Raw genomic sequence first — 17795 nt, 5'->3', positions numbered from 1 at the left:
ACCATGCCCAGCTAATTTGTGCGTGCGTGTGTGTGTGTGTGTTTTTGTAGAGACAGGGTTTTGCCATGTTGCCTAGGCTGGTCTCGAACTCCTGAGCTCAAGCAATCCACCTGTCTTGGCTTCCCAAAGTGCTGGGATTACAGGTGTGAGCCACTACACCCCGCCTGATTTTGAAAAAATCCTTTTACATCTCTGATCTCATGTTTTCCTAAAAACAACTCAGAGGAATTGTTGGATGGCTGTTCAAAAGTCTACTATGCAAAAAAAGTTAAAAAAAAAAAAAAAAAAGTACATGGCTGGGCATGGTGGCTCACGCCCGTAATCCCAGTGCTTTTGGAGGCCGAGGTGGGCAGATCACCTGAGGACAGGAGCTTGAGACCAGCCTGGCCAACATGGGGAACCCCATCTCTACTAAAAATACAAAAAAATTAGCTGGGTGTGGTGGCTGGTGCCTGTAATCCCAGCTCCTCGGGAGGCTGAGGCAGGAGAATTGCTTGAACCCGGGAGGCGGAGGTTGTAGTGAGCCGAGATTGAGCCATTGCATTCCAGCCTGGATAACAAGAGCGAAACTCCGTCTCAAAAAAAAAAAAAAAAGATTAGCCTGGCGTGGTGGTGTGCACCTGTAATCCCAGCTACTTGGGAGGCTGAGGCACAAGAATCTCTTGAACCTGGGAAACGTAGGTTGCAGTGATCCAAAATTGCACCACTACACTCCAAGCTGGGTGACAGAAAGACTCTGTCTCAAAAAAATAAAATAAAATAAAATAAAAAAAGTCTACTATGCAGATGAGAAAACAGAAACTGTGCAAATGTCCACTATGCAAATTAGAAGATAAAAGCCATGCAAATGTTGACTTGTGCAAATGAGAAAAGAAATTCAGTGACCTACCCAAGGTCACACTGCCTTTGAAAGCAAAGTTAGGATCAAATCCCAGAGCTGCTGTTAACCCCATTTCTTTAGATTACATCCCACAAGAAAAGTTTCTGTTTGTGGAAAAAAAAGAAAAAAAGTTTCTTCGCATACTGTAACCTTCTTCCTGATAGGAAAAATTTTATAGGAGAGTTAGCTGCGCTTGATTATAGACATTCAATAAAGTAAGCATGATAATGACCTGTCTGAAAGAGAACTTTCTGCAATGATCTGGAGAATGTGGACCTGTGCTGTGTAACAATGGAACCACTAACTCTTTTTTGTTTGTTTTTTTGAGACAGAGTCTCGCTCTGTTGCCCAGGCTGGAGTACATTGGTGCGATCTCGGCCCACTGACACCTCTGGCCGCTGGGTTCAAGTGATTCTCCTGCCTCAGCCTCCCAAGTAGCTGGGGTTACAGGCGCCCGCCACCACACCCAGCTACTTTTTCTATTTTTAGTAGAGATGGGATTTCACCATGTTGGCCAGGCTGGTCTCGAACCCGTGACCTCAAGTGATCTGCCCACCTTGGCCTCTGAAAGTGCTGGGATTACAGGTGTGAGCCACTGCGCCTGGCTTTTTGTTTTTTGTTTTAGACAGTCTCACTCTGTCACTCAGGCTGAAGTGCAGTGGTGCAATCTTGGCTCACTGCAACCTCCGCCTCCGCCTCCGCAATTCTCATGCCTCAGCCTCCCGAGTAGCTGGGAATACACGGGTGTGCAATGACGCCTGGTTAAATTTTGTTTTTAGTAGAGACGGGGTTTCATCATGTTGGCCAGGCAGGTCTCGAACCCGTGACCTCAAGTGATCTGCCTGCCTCAGCCTCCGAAAGTGCTGAGATTACAGGTATGAGTCACTGTGCCGGGCCCAGGACCACTAACTCTTGAGCACTTGAAATACGTCTAGTGTGGCTGGGAAACTGAATTTTAATGTAATGTGATTGTTCATAATCTGAATGTAAATAGGCACAAGTGAAAGAGGGCCAGAGAGCTCAAACAGGGGCTCATTTTTCTTGAAAACAATTGAACCAAGCTCATGATCAAATCAGAAAACATTTTCCAGGCCCAGCAGACCTTTGCCCTGTAATCGCTACATTGTCTTGAGGGAGAGGTTGCTGATAACCCTGATATCAGCCCTTGGCAGCACACACAGGTTTCTTCTGGTTGGACACGTTTTTATGGCCTTTGGGAGAGTTGAAAGGAGAATGGAGTCTTCTGCTTCTACTTTTTCTTTTCCAGTTAACAAATGACTTCGTTACCCAAATAATATAAGAATGCACGGTTGTCTTGTATAATTTTAAAATACAGATATGCACAATTGTATAACGTAAATATGCTCAGCTTCAATAAATTTAAGAACACACACACACAGAATGCACGGTTGTCACGAAAAATACAGAATTTATAGAGTAAAAAAGTGAAAATATCCCTCCCCGGAGGTCACTGAACATTTAACCCCATGGTTTACAGCCTACTTGACTGTTGACCTTTCTCTGTGCACTTACGTGGTCTTGCTTGATATTTCATCATATGGATTTTTAGTGATCTAGCCCGATCCCTGTATGGACATTCAGTTTTCCTCTCATTTCCTTCCTTTGTAAACAATGCCGTAGGCAACCACTATGTACTACCTACCTACAATGTGTCTGCTATATCTGTTCTCTCCTTCAATCTCCTGGAGTTTTCCTGCCATCCAAGGAGGTATTTGAGGCGTTCAGTCATTCCTACCATAAGAAGTCAGTCAGCAGGGTGCAGTGGCTCAAAACCTGTAATCCCAGCACTTTGGGAGGCTGAGGCTGGAGGACCGTTTGAGCCCAGGAGTTGGAGACCAGCATGGGCAACATGGCGAGACCATATCTCTACTTTTTTATTTTAAAAAAAGAAGGAGAAGAAGTCAGAGAGTTTTCTGAGCCACCAGGCCTTACTGTTCTTCTTCTTCAAAGCTGTTTTGGCTCTTCTTCTGGGTGCGTTGCGATTCCATATGAATTTTAGGATCAGCTTATCAGTTTCTGTAAGGAAGCCAGCTAGGCTGCTAAGAAGGATAATGTTGAATCGGTAAATCAATGTGAGGAATTTGGCCATAGATCTTCTGATCCATAAACATGGGATGTTTTCTGTTTCTTTATGGCTTCTTTAATTATTATTATTTTGTTTTTGAGACAGAGTCTCGCCCTCTTGCCCAGGCTGAAATGCAGTGGCGTGATCTCGGCTCACCACAACCTCCACCTCCCAGGTTCAAGTGATTCTCCTGCCTCAGCCTCCCAAGTAGCTGGGACTACAGGCACGTGCCACCATGCCCGGCTAATTTTTGTATTTTTAGTGGGGGACGGGGTTTCACTATGTTGGCCAGGCTGGTCTCGAACTCCTGACCTTGTGATCCACCTGCCTTCGCCTACCAAGGTTCTGGGATTACAGGCATGAGCCACCGTGCCTGGCCAAGATTTGCACTTCTTTAGTTAAATTTAGTCCTAATGTTTTATTCTTTTTGATGCTATGGCACATGGAATTTTATTGTTAATTTCAGTTTTGGCTTGTTATATGTGCTTTTTTTCTTTCAGAGACAAGCTCTTGCTCTGTTATCAAGTGCAGTAGCACAATCACGGCTTACTCCAGCCTCCCAAGCAGTTGGGACCATAGCCATGCACCTCTATGCCTAACTAATTTTAAAAAACAATTTTTGTAGAGATAGCGGTCTCTCTATGTTGTCCAGGCTTGTCTCAAACTCCTGGGCTCAAGTAATCCTCCTGCCTCAGCCTTCCAAGGTTCTGGGATTACAGGTGTGAGCTACCATGCCTGGCCATCTGTGCATTTTTTTTTTTTTTTTTTTTTTGAGATGGATCTCACTCTGTCACCCAGGCTGGAGTGCAGTGGTGTGATCTCAGCTCCCTGCAACCTCTGCCTCCTAAGTTCAAGTGATTCTCCTGCCTCAGCCTCCCGAGTAGCTAGGATTACAGGTGCGCAACACCAAGCCTGGCTAATTTTTTTTGCATTTTTAGTAGAGACGGGGGTTTCGCCATGTTGGCCAGGCTGGTCTCGAACTTCTGACCTCAGGTGATCTGCCCGTCTCGGCCTCCCAAAGGGCTGGGATTACAGGTGTGAGCCACCTTGCCTGGCCCACCTGTGCATTTTTAATGCCAGGATTTTATCAGTGCTTTATTTCCCAAACACTGAGTACTCCCTGTGCCTCTGGGGCTGTTCCAGTCTCTGGGGATACGGAGAGGAAAGGGGACACTGGAACTTGTGTTCCTTGAGGCAGGGACTACTCTTCTGATTGCCCCACAGTGAGCTGACCAGTCTAACCTCGTGCTCTTGGCTTCGTTTCAGGGTTTCCTGGAGGAGACTAGCCTCTTTTACGGACATTACACCATTGATGGGGTGAAATTTCAGAACTTCACCTATGATCTGCCCCTGGCGTATTTGATAAGCACAATCGCCTACCTGGCCCTGAGCCTTCTTTGGATAGTGAAAAGGTAAAGTCTGTCCTTGCATTCTCTCTGAATTACCCTTGATGGCTGGAGGCTGTTGGAGATACGGGAGCCCTGGGGGCCACTGCCTAAAGGATGAGCGGAGTCCAGTAGTGGGTTTTGTGGGGAAGGGTTTGTGAGTACATTGGCAGCTGAAGAGACCTGGGAGAAATAGAAGTCAGGATCTGGGATGGAGTAGCAGACTGAGGTTCTTTTTTTTTTTCCCAGACAGAGTCTTTCTCTGTCACCCAGACTGGAGTGCAGTGGTGCAATCTTGGCTCACTGCAACCTCCACCTCCTGGTTTCAATTCTCATGCCTCAACCTCCTGGGTAGCTAGTACTATAGGAACGTGCCACCATGCCTAGCTAATTTTTGTATTTTTGGTAGCGTTTCACTATGTTGGCCAGTCTGGTCTCGAACTCCTGACCTCAGGTGATCCGCCTACCCTGGCCTCCCAAAATTCTGGGATTACAGGTGTAAGCCACGGTGCCTGGCGTGGGGTTCTCCACTCAATCACTACTGAACACATCTGGCAATCCCACCCCACTGCACACACACCCTTTCCTTTGCTTTGGTGTGTATGTTAACAAGGTGTCTACTGGGTTGTAAGTAGCAGAAACCTAACTCTGATGGTTATTGAGTGGCTCACAGATCCAAGGAAGGGAGGAAACTCAAATTACAGGAAGGACAAAGATGGAGCCATGGCTTAGGAACAACATCAAAAGCAAGAATCCCTCGTCTTCAATTCTTTGGTGTAGTGGTGGCTTTCTTAAGTGGTGGGAAATAGGGCATCTTATAGTTTGCATCAGCCTTGACCTCCTGGGTCACAGGTGCAGAAATCCTTAGAAGAAACTTGTTGTTTCTGCTTCATTCAGGTTTCCAGCCCTGACCCTTCCACCGTGGCCATGGGGAGCAGCATGTCTACTATGAGCCCCTGGAGGTTCAAGTGCTCAGCACTGCACTCCTTCAGCTGTGGCCAGGGGCTAGGGTCCTATGACAATATGGCTTTTCCTGTGGGAGACAAGTGATTTAGGGAGAGAGAGCAATTCCCAAGAGAAGAGAAGAGTATTAATTCCCCAACAACCGGTACAAAAGGTACAAGGACCCAAACACAATAGAAATTTTATTTCTTTTTTATTAGCTGGGCATGGTGGCACACACCTGTAGTCCCAGCTACTTGGGAGGTGGAGACACGAGAATCACTTGAACCTGGGAGGTGAGGCTGCAGTGAGCCAAGATCGTGCCACTGCACTCCAGCCTGGGCGACAGAGCAAGACTCTCAAAAACAAACAAACAAATGAAACAAAAACAAAACCTGTATTTCTCTTTTACATGACAGTTCTGGGTAGGGGCACAGGTTAGTGTGGTAGAATTCTTCTTATAGTATTCTAGGACTAAAGTTGACCAAAGTTCAGCCATCTTCAGCATGTGGTTTCGAAGGTCCCACGGAGGAATGGGAAAGGAAAAGGCATGGAGGAGAACCATGCAGAGGGTATTTATAGGCCAGACCTGGAAGTGGTGTCCATCACTCACATCCCATTGGCTACAGCTTAGTCACATGACTATAACCAACTGCAAGGGAGGCCGGGAAACATTGTTCCTGGCTGGGCAGCCATTACCCAGCAGTGATACTGTACTATAGAAGGTGAACCACAAATTTTTGATGGACAACTTGCCATCTCTGCCCCAGGGGAGTTTCTTCGCAGACAGTATCATGGATGGACCTCTTTATTGCCCACTTGATTGTCCCTGTGAGAGCATACACAGTGTTGTAAGCCGTGGAGCTGCGAAGCCCCTTATCACAGGTGCAGAACAGACCAGGGTGCTGCGGATGGATTTGGCCCTCCATAAGGACCAGGATTCACCACTGCAAGGAAAACCCCATTGCCCAACCTGGCACTTGTATACTGAGTCAGAATCTATGAGATGAACGTGAACTAGTAAGCGTCCATCCCCCACCCAAATGTACTATGTACAAATGAGCAGAAGCCTGAGGCTGCTTTTGAGGGGCAAAGAGATGCTTGGTAAACATTGGTTGATTGGGGTTCCGTGATTGTGCCAGGGGAGATCCAAGTTTTATGGACCTACAGGCGAGACAATTTGGAAGCGCCATCTTTAAGACAAAGAGTATGAAAATATGTTTTGTAAATGATAAATAAAACAACAAATAAGACCATAGGAACACATTGCTAGAGTCTTCCAAAGCCTTGGAAGGGTCCCTGAAGAATGAATAAGGTTTTTTGTTTTTGTTTTTGTTTTTCAAGATGGAGTCTTGCTCTGTCACCTAGGCTGGAGTGCAGTGTCCTGATCCTGGCTCACTGCAACCTCTGCCTTCCGGGTTCAAGCAATTCTTCTGCCTCAGCCTCCCAAGTAGCTGAGATTACAGACGCTCTCCACCACGACTGACTAATTTTTGCATTTTTAGTAAAGATGGGGTTTCACCATGTTGGCCAGGCTGGTCTCGAACTCCTGACCTCGTGATCCACCCACCTCGACCTCCCAAAGTGCTGGGATTACAGGCGTGAGCCACCGCGCCGGGCCGAATGAATAAGATTTGTTAGTTGTACAGCGAATCTAACTATGAATCTTGTTCAAGCTCAAGGCCTTGATTGCTTTCTGGGGAAGGCCATGGAGGGAGGGCTGGGTGTGATGTAATGGGAGAAAGGCCTGCTATGGCCCAGGAAGTGGATGTGCCACAGAGTGACAAAGAGTATAGACTTTGTAGGCCAGAGACCATGACTAGAATGTCAGTTCACCTCTTTGAGCCTCATTTTCTTCATCTGTGAAATGTGCATACCTGGAAGGGTTGTTGGGAGGATTAACATAAACTAGGCAGGCGAATGAACACCTTAGCACTGTGCCTAGCACCTTATAGACATTTATTGAATTAAAATTATTATTATCATCATCATCATCATCATCATCATCAAAGTAACACCAGTTCTGCCACCTAACTCTCTGGATATAGAGAAATAATTTTCCTTCCTCTGGATCTTAGTTTTCTCATCTGTAAAATGTAGGTCTGGGTCAGGCATGGTGGCTCACACCTGTAATCCTAGCACTTTGGGAGTACAAGGTGGGTGGATCGCTTGAGCCCAGGAGTTCAAGACCAACTCTGGGCAACATGGCAAAACCCTATTTCTACAAAAAATACAAATAATAGCTAGGTGTGGTAGTGCGTGCTTGTAGTTTGAGCTATGTGGGAGGCTGAGGTGGGAGGATCACCTGAACTTGGGGAGGTTCAGGCTGCTGAGAGCCATGATCAGACCACTGCACTCCACCCTGGGTGACAGAGTGAGACTCCCATCTCAAAAAATAAAAAATAAAATGGAGGTCTGGTCTAAATCAGAGGCTTGCAACTGGGATGGGTCACCGTAAGCTTTATAACATGGTGTATTTCTGGAGCCCGCATGAGACTTACTGAATTGAAAATCTCAGGTAAGAAACCATTTGGGAACTGGATTTGGGGAAAGTACTCCATGTGGTTCTGACATAAATTCTTTGCTGTAATCCTTTGGCAGAATGACTGATCATAACAATTCCTTCCATTTCTATTGTCTTTATGCCTCACTGGCAAATCCTAAAAATAACCTGTTTCATCTACAGAGGACTGTGTATGGCATCTGGTGTTTTATATCCAGTGCCAGGCGTATTTTTCCCATGAAAGCATTTGAATGAATAAAAATACACAACAATTGTATCTGACCTAAACAGGTGCTCACTAAATAGTTAATATACTATTTAAGTCATTTATTCATTGCTTTATCCATCAGTTGCATGTTAACCAAAGTATATAGTCCATGCATTATGGATAGAAAGGTGGCAAGATAGCCAGGGGACCTGCTCTCAAAGAATTTAAAATTTAGTTAGAGTAAGGAGTTACAAGCAGTAAACAGATGAATAAGATAATTGCAGGTTAGTATCACTGCTGTGAATTAAATAAAAGGGACTGGGCTGGGCGTGGTGGCTCATGCCTGTAAGCCCAGCACTTTGGGAGGCCGAGGCAGGCGGATCACCTGAGGTCAGGAGATCGCGACCAGCCTGGCTAACCTGTTGAAACCCTGTCTCTACTAAAAATACAGACAATTAGCTGGGCGCGGTGACAGGCGCCTATAATCCCAACTACTCGGAATGCTCAGGCAGGAGAATCTCTTGAACCTGTGAGGCGGAGGTTGCAGTGAGCCGAGACTGCGCCACTGCACTCCAGCCTGGGTGACAGAGTAAGAACTCCATCTCAAAAATAAGTAAATAAATAAATACATAAAAAGGACTGGCTTGAAGTGGGGGTTACAGCCTTAGATGGGGAGATGAGGGATTACAAAGGGGTTATTTGAACCCAAACCTGAAGGATGGGAAGGAGACCAGCCATAGGGAGGGTGAGAGGAGCACCATCCCTGGAGATAGTAGTGGGAATTTCCCAGAGGCAGGAACAGGAATTTGTGTATTTATAGAAAAGAGAGAAAGCAAGTATAGTTACATGGGAGGAGAGGCGATGGCACAGCTGGATCACATAGGGATCTCTCAGCTGTATTAAGGAGTTTGGATTTTAAAAGAAAATGAATCGCCCTACCAAAAAGACATGTGCACTCGTATATTCATCACAGTGCTATTCGCGATAGCAAAGAAATGGAATCCACCAAGGTGCCCATCAGTGGAGGACTGGATAAAGAAAATGTGGTACATAAACACCATGGAATACTACACAGCCATAAAAAACAATGAAATAATGTCCTTTGCAGCAACATGGTTGCAGCTAGAGGCCATTATCCAAAGCAAATTAATGCAGGAACAGAAAACCAAATACCGCATTTTCTCACTTATTAGTAGAAGCTAAACATGGGGTACTTATGGACATAAAGATGGCAGCAAAACAAACTGAGGACTCCTAGAGTGGAGAGGGAGAGAGGGAGGCAGGGATTGAAGAACTGTTGGATGTTATGCTCAGTACCTGGACGACGGGATCATTTCTACCCCAAATCTTAGCATCATGCAGTATTACCAAGGTTACAAACCTGCACATGTACTCCTGAATCTAAAATAAAAGTTGGGTAAAAAAGTATGGATTTTATTCTAGCTGTGTTTGAAGCAATTAGATGGGTAAAGGAAAGGATCAACAATGAGATACCTTGTCAGCTGCCACATATATTTAGAACGGCCCCAAACTTGGGCCGGGCGCGGTGGCTCAAGCCTGTAATCCCAGCACTTTGGGAGGCCGAGACTGGCGGATCACGAGGCCAGGAGATCGAGAGACGATCCCGGCTAACACGGTGAAACCCCGTCTCTACTAAAAAATACAAAAAAACTAGCCGGGCGAGGTGGCGGGCGCCTGTAGTCCCAGCTACTCGGGAGGCTGAGGCAGGAGAACGGCGTAAACCCGGGAGGCGGAGCTTGCAGTGAGCTGAGATCCGGCCACTGCACTCCAGCCTGGGCGACAGAGCGAGGCTCCGTCTCAAAAAAAAAAAAAAAAAAAAAAAAAAAAAAGAATGGCCCCAAACTTGACCATGTCGCAATGGGCTGAAAAATGCAGCTATGTCTCACTTTTTAAGTTTCAGACACAGCCAGTTCAGGGGACTCTCTTTTGCTGTTGTTTCTATAAGAAGGATGATTGTGTTTTGGGGTCAGGTCGGTGGAAGGATTCAAAATCAACCTGATTCGGAGTGAGGAGCACTTTCAGAGTTACTGCAACAAGATCTTTGCCGGCTGGGACTTTTGCATCACTAACCGCAGCATGGCGGATCTGAAGCACAGCAGCTTGCGGTACGAGCTCCGAGTGAGTGCTCCTGGGTTTTCCCGTGGTGGGGTCCTCACCAGCAAGGTCCTGCCTTTGGAGCCTGAGTTTTCAGCTTTCAGAGAATCAGGGGTGGGGGACAGGTTGTCCCTGGTGCTTAGCAAGTTACCCCTCTATAGCTTTCAAGAACTTTTCACAGCAAACACGTTACTAGGGTTGATTACCCTAGACCTGAATAGGAGCTCTGGTGAACTGGAACTGGGAAGTGGGGTGGGGACACAGTGGCTGGAAGGAGGTGATGTCTTTCCCCAGACCCTACTACTTTACACTGTTATTTTTCCACGTGAGGAGGACCTGTCATAAACACTGCTTATACCAGGAGAAATGGGAGTAAGGAGGGAATGTTATGACCATAGTGTGGGATGGAGAGTATATGAAAAAGTACAGACCGGGCGCGGTGGTTCATGCCTGTAATCCCAGCACTTTGGGGGGCTGAGGCAGGCAGATCACGAGGTCAGGAGATCGAGACCATCCTGGCTAACATGGTGAAACCCCATCTCTACTAAAAATACAAAAAATTAGCCAGGCATGGTGGCACATGCCTGTAGTCTCAGCTACTCGGGAGTCTGAGGCAGGAGAATTGCTTGAACCCGGGAGGTGGAGATTGCAGTGAGCCGAGATTGCACCACTGCATTCCAGCGTGGGTGACACAGCAAGACTCTGTCTCAAAAAAAAAAAAAAGTACACAAGAGTTTCCAAATGAATAACGAGAGAAAGGAGTAAAGACTAGCATGTCGGCCGGGCGCGGTGGCTCAAGCCTGTAATCCCAGCACTTTGGGAGGCCGAGGCGGGTGGATCACTAGGTCAGGAGATCGAGACCATCCTGGCTAACATGGTGAAACCCCGTCTCTACTAAAAATACAAAAAACTAGCCGGGCGTGGTGGCGGGCGCCTGTAGTCCCAGCTACTCGGAGGCTGAGGCAGGAGAATGGCGTGAACCTGGGAGGTGGAGCTTGCAGTGAGCCGAGATCGCGCCACTGCACTCCAGCCTGGGTGACACAGCGCGAGACTCCGTCTCAAAAAAAAAAAAAAAAAAAAAAAAAAAAGACTAGCATGTTAATAAACCCATCAAAGCAAAGGAGGGGACAAATAAATCAAAAGCATAATAAAATGGAAGGAATCAAATCAAATCTATTATTTCTTACACTAAATACAAACAGATTAAATTCTCCTAATAAAAGCAGAGACTACTAGATTGTGTAAAAGAAAAAATAACAACACCTCACCTGTATGCTGTTTGAAGAAATGACACATACTATATTTAAGTAATATCATGATAGTTTATAGTTCTGTTTTCACATTTATTGCAAAGCCTAATTGCAGTCTTAAATAGGTTCTACCTTTACTTAAGCCTTTAGTAGACATAAAAAATAGTTGGGCTAGGCCAGGCGCAGAGCTTCATGCCTGTAATACAGCACTTTGGGAGGCTGAGGCAGGTCAAGGTCAGGAGATTGAGACCATCCTGGCCAATATGGTGAAACCCCGTCTCTACTAAAATTACAAAAATTAGCTGGGCATGGTGGTGCATGCCTGTAATCCTAGCTACTCGGGAGGCTGAGGCAGGAGAATGACTTGAACCAGGGAGTCAGAGGTTGCAGTGAGCTGAGATTGGACCACTGCACTCCAGCCTGGCAACAGAGCGAGACTCCATCTCAAAAAAAAGAAAAAAAGTAGTTAGGCTAAGTCTAGGATGGTATCTTGTGGGAGATGAATATTTAAAAGAAGTTGTTGTTGTTGTTGTTTGTTTTTGTTTTTTCCTGAGATAGCATTTCACTCTGTCACCCAGGCTGGAGTATAGTGACATGATCATACATCACTGTAGACTTGAACTCCCAGGCTCAAGCAATCTTCCACATCAGCGTCCCGAGTAGCAGGGACTACAGGCATTCATCACCACACCCAGCTAAATCTTCTGGGCTTTCTTGTAGAGATGGAGTCTCCCTATGTTGCCAGGGTTGGTCTTGAACTCCTGGGCTCAAGTGATCCTCCTACCTTGGCCTCCCACAGTGCTAGGGTTACAGGAGTGAGCCACCACGCCTGGCTAGAACTCTTAAAGATGGGTGGGGAGAGAGTGATGAATCAGTTTCTATCCCTGAGTATCCCTTCATCCCACTGCTCACAAATGAATTTTCTTTTATCTTCAGGCAGATCTGGAGGAAGAAAGAATACGGCAGAAAATAGCAGAAAGGACCTCAGAAGAAACAATACGCATTTACTCTTTGAGACTGTTTTTGAACTGTATTGTTCTGGCTGTTTTAGGGGCATGCTTTTATGCAATATATGTAGCAACTGTCTTCTCTCAAGAGCACATGAAAAAGGTAAGTTAACTTGAACTCTGGCTGGACATTATGCCTAGTGCACTGAAAACCTGTGAGGTAGGTACCATTGTCATTTCTGTTTTACATATGGAGATACAAGTTTGGCTAATATGATCAAGACCTGAAAATCAGAGTGATCAGTTTCCACTTTTTTTTTTTGAGACGGAGTTTTGCTCTTGTTGCCCAGGCTGGAGCACAATGGCATTGTCTTGGCTCACTGCAGCCTCCGCCTCCCAGGTTCAAACGATTCTCCTGCCTCAGCCTCCTTAGTAGCTGGGATTATAGGCATGTGCCACCATGCCCGGCTAGTTTTGTGTTTTTATTAGAGATGGGATTTCTCCATGTTGATCAGGCTGGTCTTGAACTTCCGACCTCAGGTGATCTGCCCTCCTCCGCCTCCCAAAGTGCTGGGATTACAGATGTGAGCCACTGTACCCTGCCCAGTTTTCACTTTTAAGAGAATTTTTTTTTTGTTTTTGTTGTTGAGACAGAGTCTCACTCTGTCGCTCAGGCTGAAGTGTGGTGGTGTGATCTCAGCTCACTGTAACCTCCACCTCCCAGGTTCAAGTGATTCTCGTGCCTCAGCCTCCCTAGTAGCTGGCATTACAGGGATACGCCACCACACCCAGCTAATTTTTGTATTTTTAGCAGAGACGGGTTTTCACCATGTTGGCCAGGCTGGTCTCGAACTCCTGACCTCAAGAGATCCACCCACCTTGGCCTCCCAAAGTGCTGGGATTGCAGGTGTGAGCCACCGCACCTGGCTTTAGAGAAATTTTTTTTTTTTTTTTTTTTTTTTTGAGACGGAGTCTCGCTCTGTCGCCCAGGCTGGAGTGCAGTGGCCGAATCTCAGCTCACTGCAAGCTCCGCCTCCTGGGTTCACGCCATTCTCCTGCCTCAGCCTCCCGAGTAGCTAGGACTACAGGCACCCGCCACCTCGCCCGGCTAGTTTTTTGTATTTTTTAGTAGAGACGGGATTTCACCGTGTTAGCCGGGTGGTCTCGATCTCCTGACCTCGTGATCTGCCCGTCTCGGCCTCCCAAAGTGCTGGGATTACAGGCTTGAGCCACCGCGCCTGGCCGAGAAATTTTTAAAAGCATCTAAAGTGTAGTGTTTGAGATCCTTACTACTCCTGGAATTTGCAATATGCAAAACTAGGCTGGACTAGGGTTTTATCCCTGACTGTTATTTATGAACTAAGGCCTTAGTTTACCTAAAATAGCAGTGGTTTTAAAAATCCAAGTTTGTCTAGTGGCTCTGCTTTATGAAATCAATCATCAGGGGTCCAGGTTCCATTCATCTTGTGGCTCTGCCCTCCCTAGGATATGGTTTTCTTTTCTTCTTTCTTTTTTTTTTGAGACAGAGTCTCGTTCTGTCACCCAGACTGGAGTACAGTGGCGCAGTCTCGGCTCACTGCAACCTCCACCTCCCGGGTTTAAGTAATTCTCCTGTCTCAGCCTCCCAAGTAGCTGTGATTATAGGCACCTGCCACCACACCTGGCTAATTTTTGTATTTTTTGTAGAGACAGGGTTTCACCAGGTTGGCCAGGCTGCTCTCGAACTTCTGACCTCAAGTGATCCACCTCCCTCAGCCTCCCAGAGTGCTGGGATTACAGGCATGAGTCATTGCGCCTGGCTGAGTATGGTCTTCTGTATGGTACAAGATAGCTCACCACCATGGCCACATTCTAGCCAAGGGGAAGGAGAAGAAGGGGCTAAGGAGGGCGCATTTCTTCCTTTAAAGGGCATGACCTGGGGGTTACACTAAAAACTTCCACTCATATCCCCTTGGCCAGAATTTAGTCACATGGTAGTACCTAGCTATAAGGGAGGCTAGGAAATTTACTTTTTATTGCAGATAGCTATATATTGTCTAAGTAGTCTGTTACTGTGAAAGCAGGGAATTGCTATTTCAATTTCAAATCAATCAATCCTACACCCTTGAAGATACTTTAAATTGCCCATTTATACAGAACTCACGAGTCTTCTTTTTGTTTTTTTTTTGTTTTTTTTTTTTTGAGACGGAGTCTTGCTTGTCGCCCAGGCCTGAGTGCAGTGGCGCGATCTCGGCTCACTGCAAGCTCTGCCTCCTGGGTTCAAGCGATTCTCCTGCCTCAGCCTCCCAAGTAGCTGGGACTACAGGTGCCCGCCACTACGCCCGGCTAATTTTTTACATTTTTCGTAGAGACGGGGTTTCACCGTGTTAGCCAGGATGGTCTGGATTTTCTGACCTCGTGATCCATCCGCCTCGGCCTCCCAAAGTGCTGGGATTACAGGCGTGAGCCACCGTGCCCGGCCTCACGGGTCTTCTTATACAACCCCTTAATCAATCCAGTAGAGCTTGGTTTTCTTCCCACACAGTACTAGATACCTCTTTTTGAACATCTGAAGAAGAAGATGGCGGCTGGGCGCGGTGGCTCATGCCTTTAATCCTAGCACTTTGGGAGGCCAAAGCAGGTGGATCACCTGAGGTCAGGAGTTTGAGACCAGCCTGACCAACATGGTGAAACCCTGACTTTACTAAAAATACAAGAATTAGCCTGGCATGGTGGCGGGTGCCTGTAGTCCCAGCTCCTCGGGAGGCTGAGGCAGGAGAATCGCTTGAACCTGGGAGAAGGAGGTTGCAGTGAGCAGAGATCATGTCCCTGCACTCCAGCTTGGGCGACAAAGGGAGACTCCATCTCAAAAAAAAAAAAAAAAAAAGAAAAAAAAAAGGAAGGACATGACTTACAGGCCATGTTGAATGACAAATATGTTTCATTTGCCAACACCCATAGTTGAGTTCTTTTCTGTTGTATCTATTTGTGGTGTAACTTCCTTATATACTCCTGACTAATAAGTTTTGTTATCCTCCTAGGAAATCGACAAGATGGTTTTTGGAGAGAACCTCTTGATATTGTATCTACCATCTATTGTGATCACGCTGGCCAATTTTATCACCCCAATGATCTTTGCCAAGATCATCCGCTATGAGGATTATTCCCCAGGCTTTGAGATCCGGCTGACAATCCTTAGGTAATGCCTACCATGAAGATGGCAGGCATGTCAAGCCAATCACCACCTGCCCTCTCTTGCCCATGGCAGACATTGCTAATCAATTGTGGTGCATTTTCCTGCTGAGCCAAGAGTCCTCCTCAACCTTCAGACAGCCCCCATGAATGAATCAGAATTTGTACATATGGTGAAATGTCTTTGATTTGAGAGTCTACTCCTTGATATTATGTTTTTGGTCCATATAATAGCACAGGGCATAGGCTGGGACCCTAAGAGCAGGGGTTACTCTAAAACTGTCAGAAATGACAGCTATAAGGCAGAGTCCAGGGAGTTAACACAAATGAGTGGAGAAGACCAGGTGGGACTGTGCAGGACTTGAGAGTTTTCTTTCTGTTTCTCACATGCCTTAGATAGCATTTGCATGTTATATAAAACATTTTTTATTTTGAAAAAAAATTTTTTTTTTTTTGAGATGGGGTCTCACTCTGTCCCCCAGGCTGAAGTGCAGTGGGGGGATAGATCATAATTCACTGCAGTCTCAAATCCTTGATCTCAAACAATCCTCCCACCTCAGCCTCCCACATAGCTGGGACCACAGACATGCACCACCATGCACAGCTAATTAAAAACAATTTTTTTTTTTTTGTAGAGACAGGGTTTTGTTATGTTGCCCAGGCTGGTCTTGAATTCCTGGGCTTAAGTCACCCTCTTACCTCCACCTCCCAAATCCTGTGATTACAGGCAAGAGCCACCATGCTCGGTCTCAAAGTTTTCAAACAGAATGCATAGTGTAATGATTCCCATATGCCTTTCACTTACATTTCAGTCATTCCCAACATTTTGCTAATCTTATTTCCATCCATTCCCCGTTTCTTTGCTGGATTATTTTAAGCAAATCTCAGGCAACATGCCATTTCATCTGTAAACACTTCATTATACCTTTTTTTTTTTTTTTTTTTTGAGACGGAGTCTTGTCCTTTTGCTCAGGCTGGAGTGCAGTGGTGTGATCTCGGCTCACTGCAACCTCCACCTCCTGGGTTCAAGCAATTCTCCTGCCTCAGCCTCTCGAATAGCTGGGACTACAGGCACGGGCCACTACACCTGGCTAATTTTTAAAAATATATTTTTAGTAGAGACGAGGTTTCACCATGTTGGCCAGGCTGGTCTCGAACTCCTGACCTCAGATGATCCATCCACCTTAGCCTCCCAAAGTGTTGGGATTACAGGCGTGAGCCATCGTGCCCAGCCAACTTCATTATATCTCTAAGTGATGGGAGCTTTAAACATATAACCATCATCACACCTAATAAAATCGAGTCGGTCTCCCCGGTGGGGTTGCAGATGGTTTTCCACAGTTGATTTGTTCAAAGCAGAATCCAAACACGGCCCACATGCTGTGTTTGGTTGTCATGTCTCCTAAATCTCTTGTATTCTTTTCAGAGTTTCTCCTCCCCTTTTGTTAAGCCTTTGATTTGTGGAAGAAACTGGATCTTTTCCTGTAGAATATCTCCTATTCTGGATTTCGTCCATTGTTTCTTCCTGGTGTGTTTAATTTGTTTTTCTGTGCCCATAGTTGCTGTCAATGACTGCGTAGATTCAGAGTTTTTGTTAGATTCTGTGTCAGTTTTTAGTTAAGGAAACCTCATCAGTGGTGCCATGTCCTTCCTGTTGTATCCCAGCAGAGGCACAGAGTGTGGTGTTAGTAATGAGAAGAGTGATTAGAGGGCATGGGTTCACTTTTACCCTCATTCTTTTCTTTCCTTTTTTTTTTTTTTTGAGACTGGGTCTTGCTCTGTTGTCCAGGCTGGAGTGCAGTGGCATGATCATAGGTCACTGCAGCCTTGACCACCTGGACCCAAGTGCCTCAACCTCTCGAGTAGCTGGGACTACAGGTGCACGCCACCATGCCAAGCTGATTTTTTAATTTTTTGTGGAGACAGGATATCCTCACGTTGCCCAGGTTGTTCTCAAACTCCTGGGCTCAAGCAATCCTCGCACCTAAGCTTCCCAAAGCGTTGAGATTACAGGCTAATGAGCCACCATGCCCAGCCTCCCTTATTCTTTAATGTTTCTTTCTTTCTTTTTTTTTTTTTTTTTTGAGACGGAGTCTCACTGTGTCGCCCAGGCTGGAGTGCAGTGGCACAATCATGGCTCACTGCAAGCCCTGCCTCCCAGGTTCACGCCATTCTCCTGCCTCAGCTTCCTGAGTAGCTGGGACTACAGGCACCCGCCACCACGCCCGGCTAATTTTTTGTATTTTTTAGTAGAGACGGGGTTTCACCATGCTAGCCAAACATTTCTATTTATTTTTGTATTACAAAC

General features: G+C 46.1%; 3 protein-coding genes across 3 annotated transcripts in view; all 3 read left to right on the top strand.

The window, feature by feature from the left end:
- IQCK (IQ motif containing K) overlaps positions 1–17795 on the top strand; it is a 959718-nt gene that overhangs the window by 131478 nt on the left and 810445 nt on the right. The window lies entirely within an intron of this gene.
- COQ7 (coenzyme Q7, hydroxylase) overlaps positions 1–17795 on the top strand; it is a 375365-nt gene that overhangs the window by 317486 nt on the left and 40084 nt on the right. The window lies entirely within an intron of this gene.
- The window catches only part of TMC7 (transmembrane channel like 7), a 70022-nt gene that overhangs the window by 34912 nt on the left and 17315 nt on the right, over positions 1–17795 (top strand). The window contains exons 6-9 of the mRNA XM_050775008.1: positions 4233–4378; positions 9996–10143; positions 12306–12479; positions 15337–15494. Coding sequence (XP_050630965.1) covers positions 4233–4378; positions 9996–10143; positions 12306–12479; positions 15337–15494 — 626 coding nt within the window. The remainder of the gene's footprint in view (positions 1–4232; positions 4379–9995; positions 10144–12305; positions 12480–15336; positions 15495–17795) is intronic.

The sequence above is a fragment of the Macaca thibetana genome, chromosome 20 (assembly GCF_024542745.1).
Source record: "Macaca thibetana thibetana isolate TM-01 chromosome 20, ASM2454274v1, whole genome shotgun sequence".
NCBI lineage: Eukaryota > Metazoa > Chordata > Mammalia > Primates > Cercopithecidae > Macaca > Macaca thibetana.
Note: the sequence above shows the minus strand (reverse complement) of the source record. Positions and strands in the feature narration are given on the sequence as shown.